The 17751-nt window shown below is 42.0% G+C and overlaps 1 protein-coding gene across 3 annotated transcripts in view; it reads right to left on the bottom strand.

Moving 5' to 3' along the window:
* KIF26A (kinesin family member 26A) overlaps positions 1-17751 on the bottom strand; it is a 128429-nt gene that overhangs the window by 49231 nt on the left and 61447 nt on the right. For all 3 annotated transcript variants that reach the window (XM_068160216.1, XM_068160215.1, XM_068160218.1), the window contains one exon: positions 5048-5214. In XM_068160216.1, coding sequence (XP_068016317.1) covers positions 5048-5214 — 167 coding nt within the window. The remainder of the gene's footprint in view (positions 1-5047; positions 5215-17751) is intronic.

The following is a 17751-nucleotide window of genomic DNA, read 5'->3' as shown; positions in this document are numbered from 1 at the left end:
GAGTTGCACTTTTTGTTCTGCCTTTCTTATTCTGGCAGTGACCTACTAAGAAGCTGCATTTTCTGCTAAATCCTCTGGTTCTTCACTAAGATGACCATTGAGTAATGTCTGGCAATTTGCTTGTGTGACACAGTCAGATGTAAATCAAAGCTTTCCTTCTTCTATAACAGATCAGAGTGAGGAAAAAAGCTTAAAACTGATTTAATTTCTTAATACCCTTCTGTCTGTTGGCTCTAGTATTTGGCTTTGATTTCGAATACTTAGCACTTCCATGCTAGACACTTTGCATTTCTTTTTAAAAGCAGAACATAATTAAGCTTGAAGAAATTAAATATGACATTCAAATGAGAAAGAGCTTTGGATGAATATGTAGATTGGGGTTGCACATATGCTTAACAAAATCAATGTATTCCCTGCAAAGACTATCTTAAAAATACTCATTTTAACCATGTGTACTTCTTATCACCAGGTAAACATTTTGCTGATCTTAGTTATTTTCCAGGTGAGGACATGAACTCTCTGTACACGCTTTTGAGTTTGTGATCTTACACACAAAAAGCTATGACTCTCATTGAGGAACAAACTGGTGTAAAAACTCAATCAACCAACCAAGAAAACCTTAGCACAGACCTCCCCCTCCTTAGACACAAGACAGCCCACAAGCAAGAGTCAAAGTGTTTTATTTAACCAAAAAGAGACTAGCTTTAATGTGAAAAAAAAGACACATTTCCTGCCAGGAAACCACATCATAGGTCAAAAGCTAACTATGTTAGGACCTGCACAATACAGTTAATGCTGTCCCATGAAGAACAAGACCAGAATCCTTTAGTCATGTGAACAAAATCTTTATCTCATGTTGTAGCTGCTAAGCATACCACAGATGTGGTTTACACAGGCACCATATGAAGACCTTTGTCTTCCAGAGTAACTAACTGCACTCCAGTACACTGAATGGTAATACACATGCAGATTTTTACTAGCTACTTTGTTTCTATAACAAAATAGTTCTCTACCCAAGCTTTTTTCCATAAAGGCTCTTGTGAAAAGATGGAGGTACTCAGCAGATTTGGTCAGAGTGGTCAAAGATTTGGGGGGGGGGGGGGGGGGGTAAGAATAGTAATGTCTGTGATTGTCAGTATATTAATTCCATTTATTCCAAGAAACAAAATGTGCCAGGCTCTGTGTAACACAAATAACAACACACTGGCCCTGCCATGATCAGAACATAAGTGGCTGAGGAGAGAAACATGGTCAAGAAAGAATCAGCAAATACAATGAATAGGGACTACAGCATAACACTAGTGATATGACTCCTCTTTCATCTCTGGGTGCTTGCTGAGAGAGGATTATTTGAACAGAGAGACGAAGGACAGAGAAGTAGATGCTGCTGTGAAGGATTCATGGCAGGGATGACCTCCCTGAAAATGTTCAAGGCAGGGTGGTGTTAAGTTAAAAAGGAGAGGGAACTGGAAAACTTGGAGCAAAGAAGCCTGACATGCCATCAGCACTGAAAAAAAATGTTGATATACCAGTACTTGTGGTTTCTGTGTAAGTCACTTCTACTGCAGTTTCTGCCAACATTTATCTCTCAGTCATCACTGAACATTTCCTCCTCTTCCTCTCCCCTTCTGCTGAGGACTGCATGTCTCAAGGGCAGGAGGAAGACTCATCACAGAAACTTCTACCTGTAAGGTCCCAGTGACAAGGGGAGTTGGAAGAGAAGGAACAGTAGGAGAAGAAGCCTCTCATCTGGTCAGTGCCAATAATGGCGAAGCAGACTTGCTAGGACTGTGCAGCAGTAGCCACACACAGACCTGCTCAACATACTCATGACTACCAGGTATCGGTAAGGGAGCTCTCTCCCCTAGCCACTGTGAGATTTTTCTCTGTTTCAAAATCAAAGTGTCTTTTTAATCACAGTCATAACTAAATGTGTTTCTGGAATGTTTGCTTTTAGGTAACCCATGATTCTTAGACTCCAGAATACTGAGAAATGAATGCTAGAATGCATTGATCAGCAATTTATGATTCTTTGATTCATGAAAAGATGATGAAAATGCTACTAAATTAATTCAGATAACTGATAACTATTAAAGGAAAAAATTATTTCTTACTTAAGTCTCTTTCTCCAATGATCACATGAAAAGAAACAGAAGTGCTTTGTACCAAAAAAAAATTTCAGGACTGTCAAGTCTGAACAAAGGAAACGTGGATAGGGAATAAGCAATGTACTAATGGGTTTTTAAACGTTTTAGCTGGCACATAGCTGTAAAACTCAAGGCAAAGATAAATTCATGAGGAACCATCAGGGCCTGATCCAACGTACAATGATGTCATTTTCAGTCTTGTTGCTGAGTTGAAGCATCTTTGAATCAAGCCAATGACAAACATTAGTAAGGATCTGTCATTTTACATTAAAACCAGAACTGAGGTTTGCTGACCAGTGACAGAAGCATTACTGGTAGAAAAAGGGTTTGGGTCTTATTTCTTATTATTAGGCATTGATTTCTTTTTCTCAGTTCCACAGAGGATATTCTACTTTCAGGATTTCCCAGTGAAAGTGACAATCTTTACATTTACTTATGACATAGAGATTCACACTGAAACAAAGTAGATTAAGCTAAATCACACTGTTCATACCCACAATATGAAATACAATAATGAAAGCTGTGCTGATGGGTACTTGGGAGAGGATTCATAGTTTCATAGTTTCATTCAGGGTTGGAAGGGACCACAAGGATCATCTAGTTCCACCCCCCCTGCCACGGGCAGGGACACCCCACACTAGATCAGGCTGGCCAGAGCCTCATCCAGCCTGCTCTTAAACACCCCCAGGGACGGGGCCTCGACCACCTCCCCGGACAACACATTCCAGGGTTTCACCACTCTCATGGGGAAGAACCTCCTCCTCACATCTAGCCCGAATCTCCCCACCTCCAGCTTCATTCCATTCCCCCTAGTCTTGTCACTACCTGAGATCTTGAGAAGTCCTTCCCCAGCCTTCCTGTAGGCCCCCTTCAGATACTGGAAGGCCACAATTAGGTCACCGCGGAGCCTTCTCTTCTGCAGACTGAACAGCCCCAACTCTTTCAGTCTGTCCTCATAGGAGAGGTGCTCCAGCCCTCTAATCATCCTTGTGGCCCTTCTCTGGACACGTTCCAGCACCTCCACATCCCTCTTGTAATAGGGGCTCCAGAACTGGACACAGTACTCCAGGTGGGGTCTCACCAGGGCTGAGTAGAGGGGGAGGATCACCTCCCTCGACCTGCTAGCCACACTTCTCCTGATGCAGCCCAGGATCTGATTGGCTTTGTGGGCTGCAAGAGCACATTGAGAGCTCATGTTGAGCTTTTTGTCCACCAGCACCCCCAAGTCTCTCTCCTCAGGGCTACTTTCCAGCCAGTCACTGCCCAGCCTGGATTTGTGCCTGGGATTGCCTCGACCCAGATGCAGGACCCTGCACTTGCTCTTATTGAACTTCATGAGGTTGGCTTGTGCCCACCTCTCCAGCCTGTCAAGGTCCCTCTGGATGGCCTCCCTTCCCTCCAGCGTGTCTGCTGCACCACACAGCTTGGTGTCATCAGCAAACTTGCTGAGGGTGCACTCAATGCCACTGTCCATGTCCCCCACAAAGATGTTGCATAAGACAGGTCCCAGGACTGATCCCTGAGGGACTCCGCTTGTCACTGGCCTCCACTGGGACATGGAGCCATTGACAGCCACTCTTTGGGTGCGGCCATCAAGCCAGTTCCTTATCCATCTAGTGGTCCACCCATCAAACCCATGTGTCACCAGTTTGGAGACCAGGATGTGGTGTGGGACAGTGTCGAAGGCTTTGCTCAGGTCCAGGTAAACGACATCAGTTGCTCGCCCCTCATCTATTAATTTTGTCACCTGCTCATAGAAGGCCACCAGGTTGGTCAGGCAGGATTTGCCCTTGGCAAAGCCATGCTGACTGCTTCCAATCACCTCTTCACTATTCTTTTGAGCGAGTAACTATTCTTTTGAGCGAGTAACTAACCAAGAAAAGAGGTATCTGATCTATTCCCCTTACCTTTCCTCTCCACTCCCACTGATTTCAGACACTTATCTTAAAATGAAACAAATCATCCTCTGTAGGCAACCATTTCTCTGTGTTGACTTTAAACCTACACTTAGCACAGAGCTTTACACACATTACTCTTGGGGCAGTCATTTCTCAACCTGCTGTGGACAGAGATGTGTGGGCATAAAATCCTTAAGACTAATTGTACTATGTTCTTCTGAAAACAGGACTTGGAAAGCTGAGCTCCTTCAGAGGTCAGATTGTAACATATAGTACACATGATTTATTTAATGGTGCAAAACATTTTAAAGATCGAGGCAAAGGAAACAAAACAATTACCATAGTGATTACATGATAAGAAGGATTCCCACTCTGCATAAATTTGACTTTAATGCCATTCACAGACATACGTTTTTCAATATTGTCTCAAAACATGTTCAGTTTTGAATTAAAAAAGGAGTTTGGAATGCAAGTACAAAGCCCTGAATTTTGTTGTTTTAAATACCATCTGCTTGACAGCGTATTGCATTTAATCAACATTGCTAATTACAACAAACATTTCACAAACAAAACTAACACATCATTTTTGTTATAAGACCCAAGAATGGGAAAAAAAGATTGTCCTATGCTACTGCTAAAATAATAGAGCATCTAAAACTGTTTTAACTGTTGCTACCAACTACTGAAAAAAAAATTATTTGCACTTTTATTCAGCAGAATAATGGACTTGCTACAGGTGGTAATAGCCATTAAGGACTAGACATTTGTTTTGGTCAACAGAGGTTCCTGTTCAGGACTTCAGAGAGAAAAATAGGACATCACCATCACATCCCTGTTCCAAAGTGGCAGTGGAAGGCCTGGGTCATGATAGCTGACCAACTCCACCTCTTAGTATCCAGAACTAAACACTACACCTTCTACCCACAGCAAAAACTCAACAGCGTTTCACAACCATTTGAAGACCCATGAGCAGTTACAAAAACTAGAAAGCTGAAAAGCTACCTTATGAAGAATGAAGCCGCAGCTGAGGTACCTGCCGAGACCCCGGCTGGAGCAACCATGCTCTGGGAGGCTGCCAAGCTGCCTGCCGCCATGGGATCAGAATTGTTCTGCCCTAAGCTGATCTGAACATTGGGACCATCTCGGCCACTTTCTGGTGTTGTTTCTGCCTGAAAGAAAAACAAACACAACAGGTGTATGGGTTAATGCACTTGCTGAACAGCTATGACAGGGCAGTCTCACACAGCAAATCCAAGAGTATCTTTTCAAGGGTGAAGGCTGGGGGATTATACAGCTGGACAAGCATACCACAGTAGGTCCTGCAACAGAGGAAGGTAAAAACCATGACCACAGCAGATGAGCAAAAAAATACAGAGGCCATTTGTGATGGGTAATGCACAGTTAAATAATTTGACAGGCACGAAGAAATAGAAAACAGTAAGCAGAACCCTTTTGTTTTACAGTGTTATTTGGAAGCTGGCAGAACTGTTTATCTGCTTCAGTTATAACTGTCAGGAATTATTTCTCAGTGGCACATCATCTACAAGACCTATCAGTTTAAGAGGAACTAACCAAAAAGTCACATTTGTAACATGTTTCCACATGAACAACTAAGAGCAAAATAAAAAAATAAGATATTGCAAAACATATACACAGCTCTGCTTTTCAGTATTGTTTGTTTTAGCAGCACAAGCACACGACATTTTTTCCTCCTGCAAATCGTTCCAGTGGAAGAACAGTAGTTATTGGAGATGCACCTTGTCCAGAATAATGCATCTGTGATATCTGACACAACGTTTGGAGGGGGAAAATTACTTTGGGATTTTGCCAAAATATCAGACACATATATTGTGAAATTGTGTCTTGTTGATATCTCCATGTTTAGGCCACCAGTTCTCTCAGTACCAAATTCAATTAAGCCCCATCAGTCAAATGGTCATTGACAGTGCTGGGAAGGTCTCCTTTTTGGGAGAACCTGCTCTATGTCTAGGAGCACTGAAGATTTAATTAAAGACGACACCACAATAAATATTTGTCAAAAGAGTTAATTGCTTCATGTATGATAATATATGATGTTTCTGTCATCTGAAATATTACTTTGACATTTCCAACTAATTAGCTAAAATAAATTCCACCAAAGGAGACAGCCTTGTAATGAAGCACAAATGCAATTAAATACTTCCTAGGATGCCACAAAATTTTAAATTTTGTGCTGCCATAGATCATATTTTATAACTAGAGATATGCAGAGATGGTTACAGGGCCTTTCCAGTTACATACACACCCTCAATTTTCTCACGCACTGACAACCCAAACAGAGTTTTTCTCACGAGAACTGAGGCAATCTAGTTATTAGGTACCAAGTAGGGGCAGGGGGGTGGAAATCCACCAACTGACTACTGTTCAACTGGTGCATGAAAGGCCACCTGGAGTTTCATCTGGACTCATTCCCATGGGCTGAGCACTGAATTCCCAGTACCCAGCAAAGTCACCAAGAAGAAAGTGCACCCAGCTCTTTTAAATGTCTGCTTTTAAAAGATTAATACTATTGTCAGTATTATGGAGTAGCTGACTAATGCTTTATCATAGACTACTTTTATAAAGCCTACCTAAGAAGTCTGAGGCTGAGACACAGAATAATATTTACACGGATTAATTTAATCCTAGAAGCCTAACTGGAAACTTTGAATAACCCTCTGCAAAACCCTTCACTTCATAATACAGAAGTCTCACAAGATCAGATTTCTTAGCATTGCAGGCAGAAAAACAGAGACTGAGGACTGCTAGAGTCAAGACTGACACAAAGAAATGTTATGACAGGAACAAATGCTTAAAAACAGGAGCCTGTCTATCCCATCCACAATCTACTGGCAATAACATCCAGGAACAGAGATGCTTAGAAAAGGAACTACTCATGTGATTAATTGCTGGAAACTAAATGATGGAGTAATGAAGACTTTGAGGTGGTGCAGTCGCCATCACTAGAGGTGTTTAGGAGGAGACTTGATGGGGTACTTGGTGCCATGGTTTAGTTGATTAGATGGTGTTGGATGATGGGTTGGACATGATGATCTCAAAGGTCTCTTCCAACCTGATGTATTCTATTCTAAAACATGCAGGCTTGGAAAAATCCAATGTGACATCCAAACTTCCGAGTGACGTGAACCGACACAAGTGCTAATAGTAAGTGGAGCTTACTAATGACTTAGCAATTTACAGACCAGGAAATCTACACCAGAAACTCTGGAGCAGTATGCAAGTCGACCTGCCACACACAGTGATATGATGGCCAGGTGAGGTCCCTGGGGACTGGAAGAAAGGAAACATCACACCCATTTTTAAAAAGGGTAGAAAGGAGGACCTTGGGAACTACTGACCTGTCAGCCACACCTCCATGCCTGGAAGGATCATGAAACAGATCCTCCTAGATGCCATGCTGAGGCACATGGAGGACAGGGAGGTGATTCAAGACAGCCAGCATGGCTTTACTGGGAGCAAATCCTGCCTGACTAACCTAGTGGCTTATCTACGATAAAGTGACTATGTCAGTAGATAAGGGACAACATATGGATGTGTTCTATCTGGATTTCTATGAGGCCTTCGACAGGGTCCCCCACAACACTCTGCTCACCAAGTTGGAGAGATACAGATTTGGTGGGTGGACAGTTCAATGGATAAGGAATTGGCTGGATGGCTGCATCCAGAGGGTAATGCTCAATGGCTTGAAGTCCAGATGGAGAGAAGTGATAAGCAGTGTCCCTCAGGGGTCCATATTGGGACATGTACTGTTTAATATTTTTATCAGTGATATAGACAGTAAGATTGAATGTACCATCAGCAAATTTGCCGATGACACCAAGCTGAGTGGTGCTATCAATACACCAAAGGGACAGGCCATCATCCAGAGGGACCTGGACAGGCTGGAGTGATGGGCCCAGGTGAACCTCATGAGGTGCAACAAGAGCAAGTGCAGGGTTCTGCACCTGGGCAGGAACAATCCTCACTATCAATACAGACTAGGAGATGAGGTGAAAGAAAGCAGCCCTGTGGAAAAGGACTTGGAAATGCTGATGGACAGGAAGTTGGACGTGAGAAGACAATGTGCACTTGCAGGCCAATTACATCCTGCACTGCATCAAAAGATGTGTGGCCAGCAGATCAAGAGAGGTGATTCTGCCACTTTGCTCTGCTCTGATCTCACCTCACCTGGAGTACTGCATGCAGGTCTGGAGCCCTCAATACAGGAAGGACATGGACCTGACCAAGCAGGTCCAGAGGAGGGCCACAAAAATGATCAGGGGGTTGGAGCACCTCTGCTACAATGACAGGCTGAGAGAGCTGGGGTTGTTCAGCCTAGAGACAAGGAGGCTCCAGGGAGACCCGATAGCAGCCTTCCAGTACCTGAAGGGGTACTGGTACTAGAAAGATGGAGAAAGACTGGTTATAAAGGCCTGCAGTGATAGGATGAGGGGCAATGGCTTCAAACTACAAAAGAGCAGATTTAGATTAAATGTTAGGAACAAATTCTTTACCATGAGGGTAGTGGAACACTGGAACAGGTTGCCCAGGGAGGTGGCTGGGGCCCCATCCATGGACATATTCAAAGTGAGGCTCAACAGGGCTCTGGACAAGCTGATCTAGTTGAGGATGCCCCTGCTTACTGCAGAGGGAGTTGGACTATATGACCTTCAGAGGTCCCTATCAACCTAGACCATTCTATGATTCTACAATTCTATAAGCAAACCCAACCAGCAACCACTAGAAGGCTGTCACAGTGTCTGAATAATCCCCTATGCTCTGCCAGGAAGACAACCATTAATCTTCTGTTATTTCCATTCAACAGGTGCTATATTAGACAACCAGAATTTGCAAGAAAGAAAATCAGATGTAATCAAAATCTTGAAAAAAGGAGGCAGAAGTAGCAATGTGTTTCTAATCAATCACACTTTAACCGATGCATAATCTAAATGATGGCATAATCTAAAGATGAATATGAAATCTGTAGAGTTAGAATGAAACTCCAGTGAATTTTACAGCAAAGTTAACAGATTTGCAAAAACTGACTGGAACTTCTTAACAGATCAGTTCCTGTAAAAGCTATTCATACCTTAAAAAGATGAGCAATATGTGCCATACATTCATTTTTAACTGCTTTTTGACTTCTTTGAGAACTTAGAAACCTACATTTCTAAGAGACCAATGATTATGAACATTACAGGCATCTAACATTAAATACCTAAATCAAACCTGGTATTTCAGTTACTAGATGGTGAACATACTTTCCAAATGAACACACCTATGCTGGATGTCTGCAAATTGCCATTGCTACATTAGACACTTTTCAGAAGTCCATCCATAATTTCTGGGTAAATTTGAAACTTTTATTCTCAGTTCTGTGCATGCATGAAAGGAGAATGAGGTGAAAATGCAGAGAAGGCTGCAAGATAAAATCAGAAGACAAATGATCTTTTTTAAGTCTTCAGTTATCCAGTTCATATTCTTAAACACAGAGGTAACATTGGTCATAGAATCATAGAACTGTAGAATATGAGAGTCATTTGGTCCAACTGTGTATCAGACTTGCTGCATGGTGAGAAGCTGAAAATGCACAAACCACATTCTTTTGAACTTAGAATTAACCTCAAGGACTGCTTGCACCATACAAAGTGGCAGAATTTTCTTACAACCATGTTCAGCTCTCCTGAGACAGCTACATGTCTTAGTTGATGAAGGAGGCCTCATGTATGAGGAAATTTCCTGCAGCAGAAGAGCTAAAGACAAGTGATGGGACCCTCTTGAACACTCTAGTTCATTACAACAAGGTTTCAGTTTGTGTCACTTATAGATGCTGAAGAGGTATGAGTAAGAGAAAAGGGATTCGGATTTGAGCTAAATACAGGAATTACTTCCTATGCACCTCTCACCTCAACCCATGCACTTCTGGGGATTGCATGTGGAAAAATTTGCTAAAGGAATGGAAGCAACTTTGCACAATGTTTTAAAGTACTAAAGTGTGCACAGAGAGGACTCCAGCCTGCAGCTGAGAGGAAATTGTGCTTCACCTTTTACTACATTTTCATAAATTACTCCTGGTCAAACACAGAAATTCCAAGCTTGGTACTATAAAGTGTTACTGTCTGCACTGAATATTTGAAGTGTCGTAGGCAGCTGCATCCAGATATCAATGTTTGTTTTAATTTTCTATGAAAAGTTTTGCTGGATACAAGCCATTAACCCTTTTGAAACCAGCTAATCCTTGAAGGAAGGATTTCCAAAACTGTTTCATAGGATCCCTTCCCTCTGCTCTCTCCAAAGCCACTTAAAAACTGGTATTAGGAAGAGCACAGCAATAACATCTGAAAATGTCACATCAAGCATTCTGCATATGCAGGAATTAATGATGTCTCAGTGCTTTATATCAGTGCCTATATCATGGATGGAAGCGTTTCAGTACGGGGTCCCAGCTTCTGTCTTGAGAGTATGGGAGCAGAGCTGCATTTTGTCTGGCAGGATCCACATATGCATTTGAATTGGGCCAGGCCACAAAAATCAATGACAGTATAATCTGTTCCCAGTTAAGATGGCCAAAGTCTGGGAGAGAGGGCAAGAGGATACAGAGGAGACCTGACATCCTCAGACCATGGAGGCATGCTGGGCAGAGCAGGGGCATCCCTTGCCCCATTCCTGATTCCCAGCATGCAAGTTCCCTGCTGTGACCAGATGGCAGGAAACATCTGCCCAGATTTAAACAAGACAGACTAGACCAAAATTACACTGTAGAGAAGTTGGCCCTAGATTAAATTTCACTGTACACAGTACACTGCCATTACCATCTGAAGGACAGTTATGATCCTAGCAAACTTTTTACAACATTGAACTGCAAAGCCAAAAAAATATTTCCATTTTCCTGAATATTTCCTTTCCCTGAACATTGACTTTTGGCCAGGAATCCAAAGAAGCCAAGCTAGGTGCTGCCATTTTGTCTACAAAATATATGCCCAGTGACAGGCAAGGAAAACATGGGAATATAAAAATCCAGGGAAAAAAAATGGATAATTGCAGTATAGTACAGACAGAAGGCTGGATAGAGATACAAAATAATCAGATATCATGTCCAAACACAAGTATCAAGAACAGATTCACAGAAGAGGGAATCAAGAAAATCAGAAAAGCATCAACGGGTCTGACATTTGTGTAATTAGAGTCAGAACTTAACACAATTTATTTCACAAAATTAGTACCATAGGAAAACATTCAGCAGAGCTTCAACAGAGAATTGCAGATGAAGCTCTAGCAAGATCAAACCTGTGTCCATACTGGGATTTAGATATTTTTCTTTTTGAAGAATTTTGAGTATTTGCTTTAACTTACTATTTTCCCCTTTCAGACTAGAACATCACAGTCAACTAAATTATAAAAAGCTGCTTGATCTAATGATTTTTCAATATATTACATCTACTGTTTGAATATGATAAAACAATAATTTTCCCCCTAAATGATTCATGATAAGACTTTTACTACCTGCTGCCACTAACTGGAACAAGTGTGATGTAATTCTCTATGTGGGTAATGTTCATGCTACAAATCCTTTTTTTCAATAAGTACAAGCAAGTCCTCCACATGCCTTCTATGTGAAATACCTCCTCCTGACTGACTGCCCTATACACCAGGTTGAAGTGAAACCTGTTCTGGATAAACTCACTTCCATTTGACAATATTCTGCAAGGTGCATTATAAAATATCTTGGGCACTTTATAAATGCAATGAGTTATTGTAGTCATTTTATAACCTGCAGTTGTGATGTGGAAACAAGAATACCTAAACCTGTAGTTTCAGACTTTTACATGCATCTCACATTTAGCGTAAACTAAATGCAGAGCATAATAGCCCACAAAACAGGTTTTCAGGTACAGGAATTGCTAATGCCTGGCTGACGCAGAAGGAGAAAAATCACAGAGAAGTATGATCAAATAGAAATAGGAGGGCACATCTGCTCTCACAGACTGGAAAGTCATATGGGAGACTCAAAGACAACCTCAAGGTCCTTGGGTTTTGGCATTTTAATATCAGAATTACTAAAACAGGTTAAGGGTTTGGATCTTCACCACTCAAAATCACTACCAGTTTGTGGTTCACGCACAAAAAAGGACCTCATCCTCCAAATGCAGGGCACATGTACCTAGCTCCATCCAGTGCTGCTGTTCTTGGTAGCACAAGGATGAAGAAGCAGTAGCTTGTTCCTCTCTGACTAGGGGCTCTGAATCTCAGTTTGACTAAGATTTTTCCTAAGCCATGCTCCTTGGTCCTTGAGAAATTTATTAGGGTTTTGGACAGGCCTTGGGCAAGACTGCAACTAGAGAATGCCTACTTTCTCAGGATGGAAGGTCTCTGTAGCCAGGGCTCTGGTAGGGCAGAGATGCCACTATGCAACAATGGACCAGCTGCTTCACATTTCAGCCACTCAAGACACCAGTACCAAAAGAGGCAGCAAGTGATGCCCTTTTCCACCTTCTTCACAACTATCTGACCACCAGGCATACAGATTTCACCCTCCTATTTGTTCATGTAAACTTATGACCTGGAAAGTCAGGAGGACATGAAAAAGAAGTGAAGAGGGACATAGATCCAGCTGCACATAAATACTCTCATACTGTGACTTTCACAGTGCAGTGGATTTAAAACAGACAGGCTAGAGGAACTGTTTATTGCAATGCTTCCAGGCAAGCATCAGAAAGCAGTGCCCAGAGCCCTCCCTGTTAACATGTATGACAATAGGTTACAATGCACATCAAAAAAAGCCAAAACCTACAGTTCTGTACTGCTCTGGATGTTTTAATTTACTATTGCTGCTGAAATTAAAAATTAACTGCTTATTCAAGTGGACAAATATACAGTTGAATCCCCGCTTTTTGTCAGAGGCTGATATGAGCAAGCAAAGGAATTCATTAACAAGCTCATAATAATGCAAATGTCTGTCAGTTTAGGATTGGGTTTCCTACAGGAACACAAACGCTTTTCCATTAGGACTGACTTCCAGAGGCCAGATGTGTCTAATAGCAGCAACACACAGGACACATACAGAGCTTTGAATTGGTGAACTTGTGCCACCTTCCTTATGGCAAAAAAATTTCTCAATGTTTTCAGGCAACTCAATCAAAATCTCACTGTGCCTTGATTACTCTCTACTCAGCAAAATGGAATAACCATGTTGCCAAGAAATATAGGTCTCAAATTTTGTTACAATCTTTATATTGTTGTAATGACTGACATACAGTGTCAGTAAATAAAGGCAAAGGTAGACACAGACTGTTGTCCCTCATTTCTATTTCAATCATGCTTTAACTGCTTGTATATTAGATGTAACTGCTTTAAAGACAACATCTCTTGGGATCAATTTGCCTGACAGCTACCACATGCAGGGCACCCAATGACTAGTATCTTGCTCAAAGAGGTACAAGCCCTCATTAACTAAAATAAAAACTGGGTCTTCACTACACTCACATCTAGAGCACAAGATTCAGTTACAGGCAAGCTCATGAAACAGCATTAAGCTTGCAAACACAGGGGGAGCTCTGAATATTGCGTGTTGAAGGACACCAAGGTCCCAGATTAGGGATGGAGCTGTGTAGATGCTGCTCTTTTTATGGTGGCTGCTCTCTCCTTACCTGCTCTTTACTGCCCATGTGGGAACCATGTGATCCAGATGCAATGAGTCATGATTCACCACATCTACACTGAAATCTTCAAGCCTATAAATGTCCCAAAGCTCTCTCAAGTAGCCAAATGCCGTGACACTGAGGAATTGCCAGAGAACTTTCCAAATGCAAGTGGGCAAAGTAGTATCAGGTGAGATCAGATGTAGATAAGGAGAACATAACCTAAACCGCTGCTGAACTCAAAACTAGCAGTTACAACCTGGGAAGTCTAAGGGTCGTTGAGGCAGCTCCTCTGAAATCAAGATGTAACAGCAGACAAAAAAAGCGCCAAACAAATTTTGGACATCACAAAGCAGGGTACGAAGAACAATGAGGATGTCCACATACTGAGTACCAGTCCTAGTTCATCTCAAGATGAGGTAGTGGAATAAGGGACAAGAAAGTAAATGGTCAAGAAGATGGAGCAGCTGCCTCAGGAGGAGAAATGAAAGAGGCTGGGACTCTTGTTTAGAAAGGGGAAGGGTGAGAGGGGTCCAACTGAGCTTTACAAGGTATTGGAGGTAGTGGGTGAGCTGAAAAAAAATGAGCAATTCTTTGCACTGGGATAGTGAACTTATGGAACCTGCTGACACAGGAGGCCATGGAGACAGATAGTGCCAGCAGAGTCAAAAAGGAACTAGATAAATTCCTGGACAGAAAGCCTATAAGGGGAACAGACAGGGATCTGTCCCTGAGACTTCCCCAACTGTGCATGTTGGGGAGTACAGCAGACTGCAGAAAGCAGACAGGCTCCACAGCTCTAAGCACCATCTCCAGCTGCACTGCTGGAGACAGCCCTGGGCCAGACAGACTACAGCTGAGACCCAGTAGGATATTTCTAATGTTCTTATCATTCCCACACAGTCTCCTCACTAGAGTCTTTCTCAGCTTATCTAGTAACAGAAGGTTGCACTATTCCCATAGGCGTCCAGGAGTACTTCAGGATCACCAGGAGAAGTTGGTGAGACTCAAGGAGATGTTTACACAGCTACTCTGCATGAGCCAAACACACTCAGACCATTCCCAAACCGTGCATCACAGGGGCCCATCTCCCCTTCTTCACTCTTCAACTGCTAATCTTCCCAGTACAACTACTAACTGCCTTGCCCAGCTTTACCACCATCACTTTTGGGAAGCAGAAAGGGGAGGCTCTGAATGGCAGATCCATTATCTTCACTCAGCAACACCAAAACCACAGCAATGGACTCCTCCTTACAGCAGCTTTCAAACATTTCTTTCAACTAAGGTTTCAGAAAAGAACAAACTCATCCCGTTTTCAGACAGTGGTAGGTATGTATTAGAAAATACCTTACTACAACATCATTTTGTATAATAATTTATATGAACTCACTTCTCTGGAAGTGTTTCATGCCTGAATCTACTACTTTTAGATTCAAAGTTAACCTCTCATTATTGATCCTTCATTACACAGGGAAATTACCTCATCGTAGTTTTAAAGTTCTATTTATAAGCTTAATAATCTCATCATTGATTACGGGGACTGTATCCTAATTATAAATCCATTACCTCTTCAACAATGAAATAAAATCAATAATGCACATAAATGGGAAAAAAGGAATTTAAATGCGTACATTAATGTCATTTCAAGTAGCACTATTTTTATGCACCATCTCTAACAAAACTGTCACATCATTAGCAATAATGTGAAAAATCTTTTTCAATTAGCAGAGCTGATTTGATGCTATGTTCAGTAAAGTGGCAATCCATTCCATTAAACACACATATATGAAATGCTTGGAACATCTATGAGCTCTATCTATACATCATAAATTCTCTTCGAAGTGCTGAAACACAAAAGTAGATACATTTTCCACCGATGCTTTTAAAACATCTTTCAGAAGCTACCACCCAGGGCATTTCAGTAACTCTAGTTGCAAGTAACAAAGAGCATCAGTATTTGCCACATGCTCAACCATTCATGCAATAAAAAATGGTAGATGCTTTCAGCAGTGATCACAGTGTACACAGCTTGACTACCTGGAGGGCCACAGACTGAATATGTCATCATTCCAGCATACACCCTATGGAGCTGCTAAATTCAAAGCACTTTCTAAAACATGTATGGTTCACAAACCTGTTTTACACAAGCAGGAAGACTGGACAATCCATACCTGCATCCAACCATGCAAATCATTCCCTTCCATGTGGCACAAAGAGACCACTGCAGAAAACTTGCTCTCCACCAGCCTGCACATGACTAAGGTCTGAGCTTCATCTGAATTTCTCTGGTTTCTCTGCTGTATAAACCTCTGAAACCAAAGGGCATTGTTCAGCTGCAGCCCACTCTCAACAACCAATGTCACTAGTGCAGAGCAAGGACAGCCTCATTAAAGCACTTCTGCATCAGACATGTAGTCTCTCTCAAATGCTGAGCTCCAGTCAAAAACACATGAACCTTTCCTGTAAGGTGATTTATAATGCTGGTGTGGTGTAGGATGCATTGATTAACAAACAAAATTCTCCAGTTCCTTGGAGAATTAATTCATAGTAGAGCACATGCACACTATAAATGGATCGGTGGGAAGCAAAAGAAGCTGAAGGGAACTAAATGAACAGAAAAGGTCATCCCTGAAAAACTAGTTAATGGAAAGAGTCAAAAATGTACATAATTTGAGTAAAAAAATTAGGTGAGCTTTTATCTTATTTTAGTATACATTACACTTGCTGGATGAGAGAATGACCTGTGGGCTAAAAATTAATCCAGCAGATTATCATTTGTACATAATCTCTAAAGTCTTCTCATATTAAATTTACCTCTGACAAGTGCAGGTGAAGTCTGGGCCAACATCCATTATTATTGTTTCTTGACTTGAATTGCCAGGAAAGGCGAGTATGGACTTGTTTCCCTGTGAGTGCTGTAACAACAACTGCATAGCCTAGAGAGATGAAGCATCAAAAGAACTGTTCTCAGGTGGTAATTTGAGCCACAAGAGAGGCTGAGTTACCCTGTCCCACACCTGTAAAACTGATACTATAGCAGAAGTGTCAAACACAACATAAAGAGACGCAGTCCACACCCTCACGTAAAAAATTGCTCATTTCCGTCTTGCAGCCAGGGGTCTGGAGCACAAGCCCTAGGAGAAGAGGCTGAGAGAGCTAGGGCTGCTTAGCCTGGAGAAGAGGAGGCTCAGAGGAGACCTTATTGTGGTCTACAACTACCTGAAGGGAGGTTGTAGCCAGGTGGGGGGTTGGTCTCTTCTCCCAGGCAACCACCAACAGAACAAGAGGACACAGTCTCAAGCTGCAACAGGGGAGGTTTAGGCTGGATGTTAGGAAGAAATTCTTCACAGAAAGAGTGACTGGCCATTGGAATGGGCTGCCCAGGGAGGTGGTCAAGTCACCATCACTGGAAGTGTTTAGGAAGAGACTGGATGGGGCACTTAGTGCCATGGTTTAGTTGATTAGATGGTGTTGGGTGATAGGTTGGACCTGGTGATCTCAAAGGTCTTTTCTAACCTGGTTAGACCTAGTTCTACCCTTTCTGTCAACTCTTAAGATGATTCTTAAGTCACTCTGGGAACACATTAAAAAGTAATCTCATTTTCACCTTCAGCATCCTACACTGGGGGCAATCTACAACAAAACAAGTATGAAGACCTTAGCAACAAAACATGTTTAAGATCGATTTCCCAATGAACACTTTCTAAGCTGGTCTGATACCTGGCTCCTGGGGCAAGGTTTCACTGACTGAATGTGTGGTGCCAGTAGTAGCGTCATCCTTCCATGTGTATTTGCTAAGGCAGTAAAGTGCAATGCAAGGCATTACTGCCCAGCCAAGACGTAAGTTTCAGGAACAACTTTTCCATAGGCGCTATAAATTAGATTAGTATGAGAAAGCATTTAGTAACTTGGATCAAAAGGTTTCCTCCTGCTGTTCAGACTTGTTACAGAGAATGACCAACACTAGCTTTGAAGCTTTCTTTTTTTTTGCCACCCCTTTTCCTTTATATACTTCCTCTACAAGGAGCAGCAGTGCCAACACCACTTAAG

Source organism: Melanerpes formicivorus, unplaced genomic scaffold (assembly GCF_026170545.1).
Source record: "Melanerpes formicivorus ecotype bairdi unplaced genomic scaffold, bMelFor1.0.p_v2 SCAF_48, whole genome shotgun sequence".
Taxonomy (NCBI): Eukaryota; Metazoa; Chordata; class Aves; order Piciformes; family Picidae; genus Melanerpes; species Melanerpes formicivorus.
The sequence above is the reverse complement of the archived record's forward strand: the minus strand, read 5'-3'. Positions and strand labels throughout refer to the sequence as shown.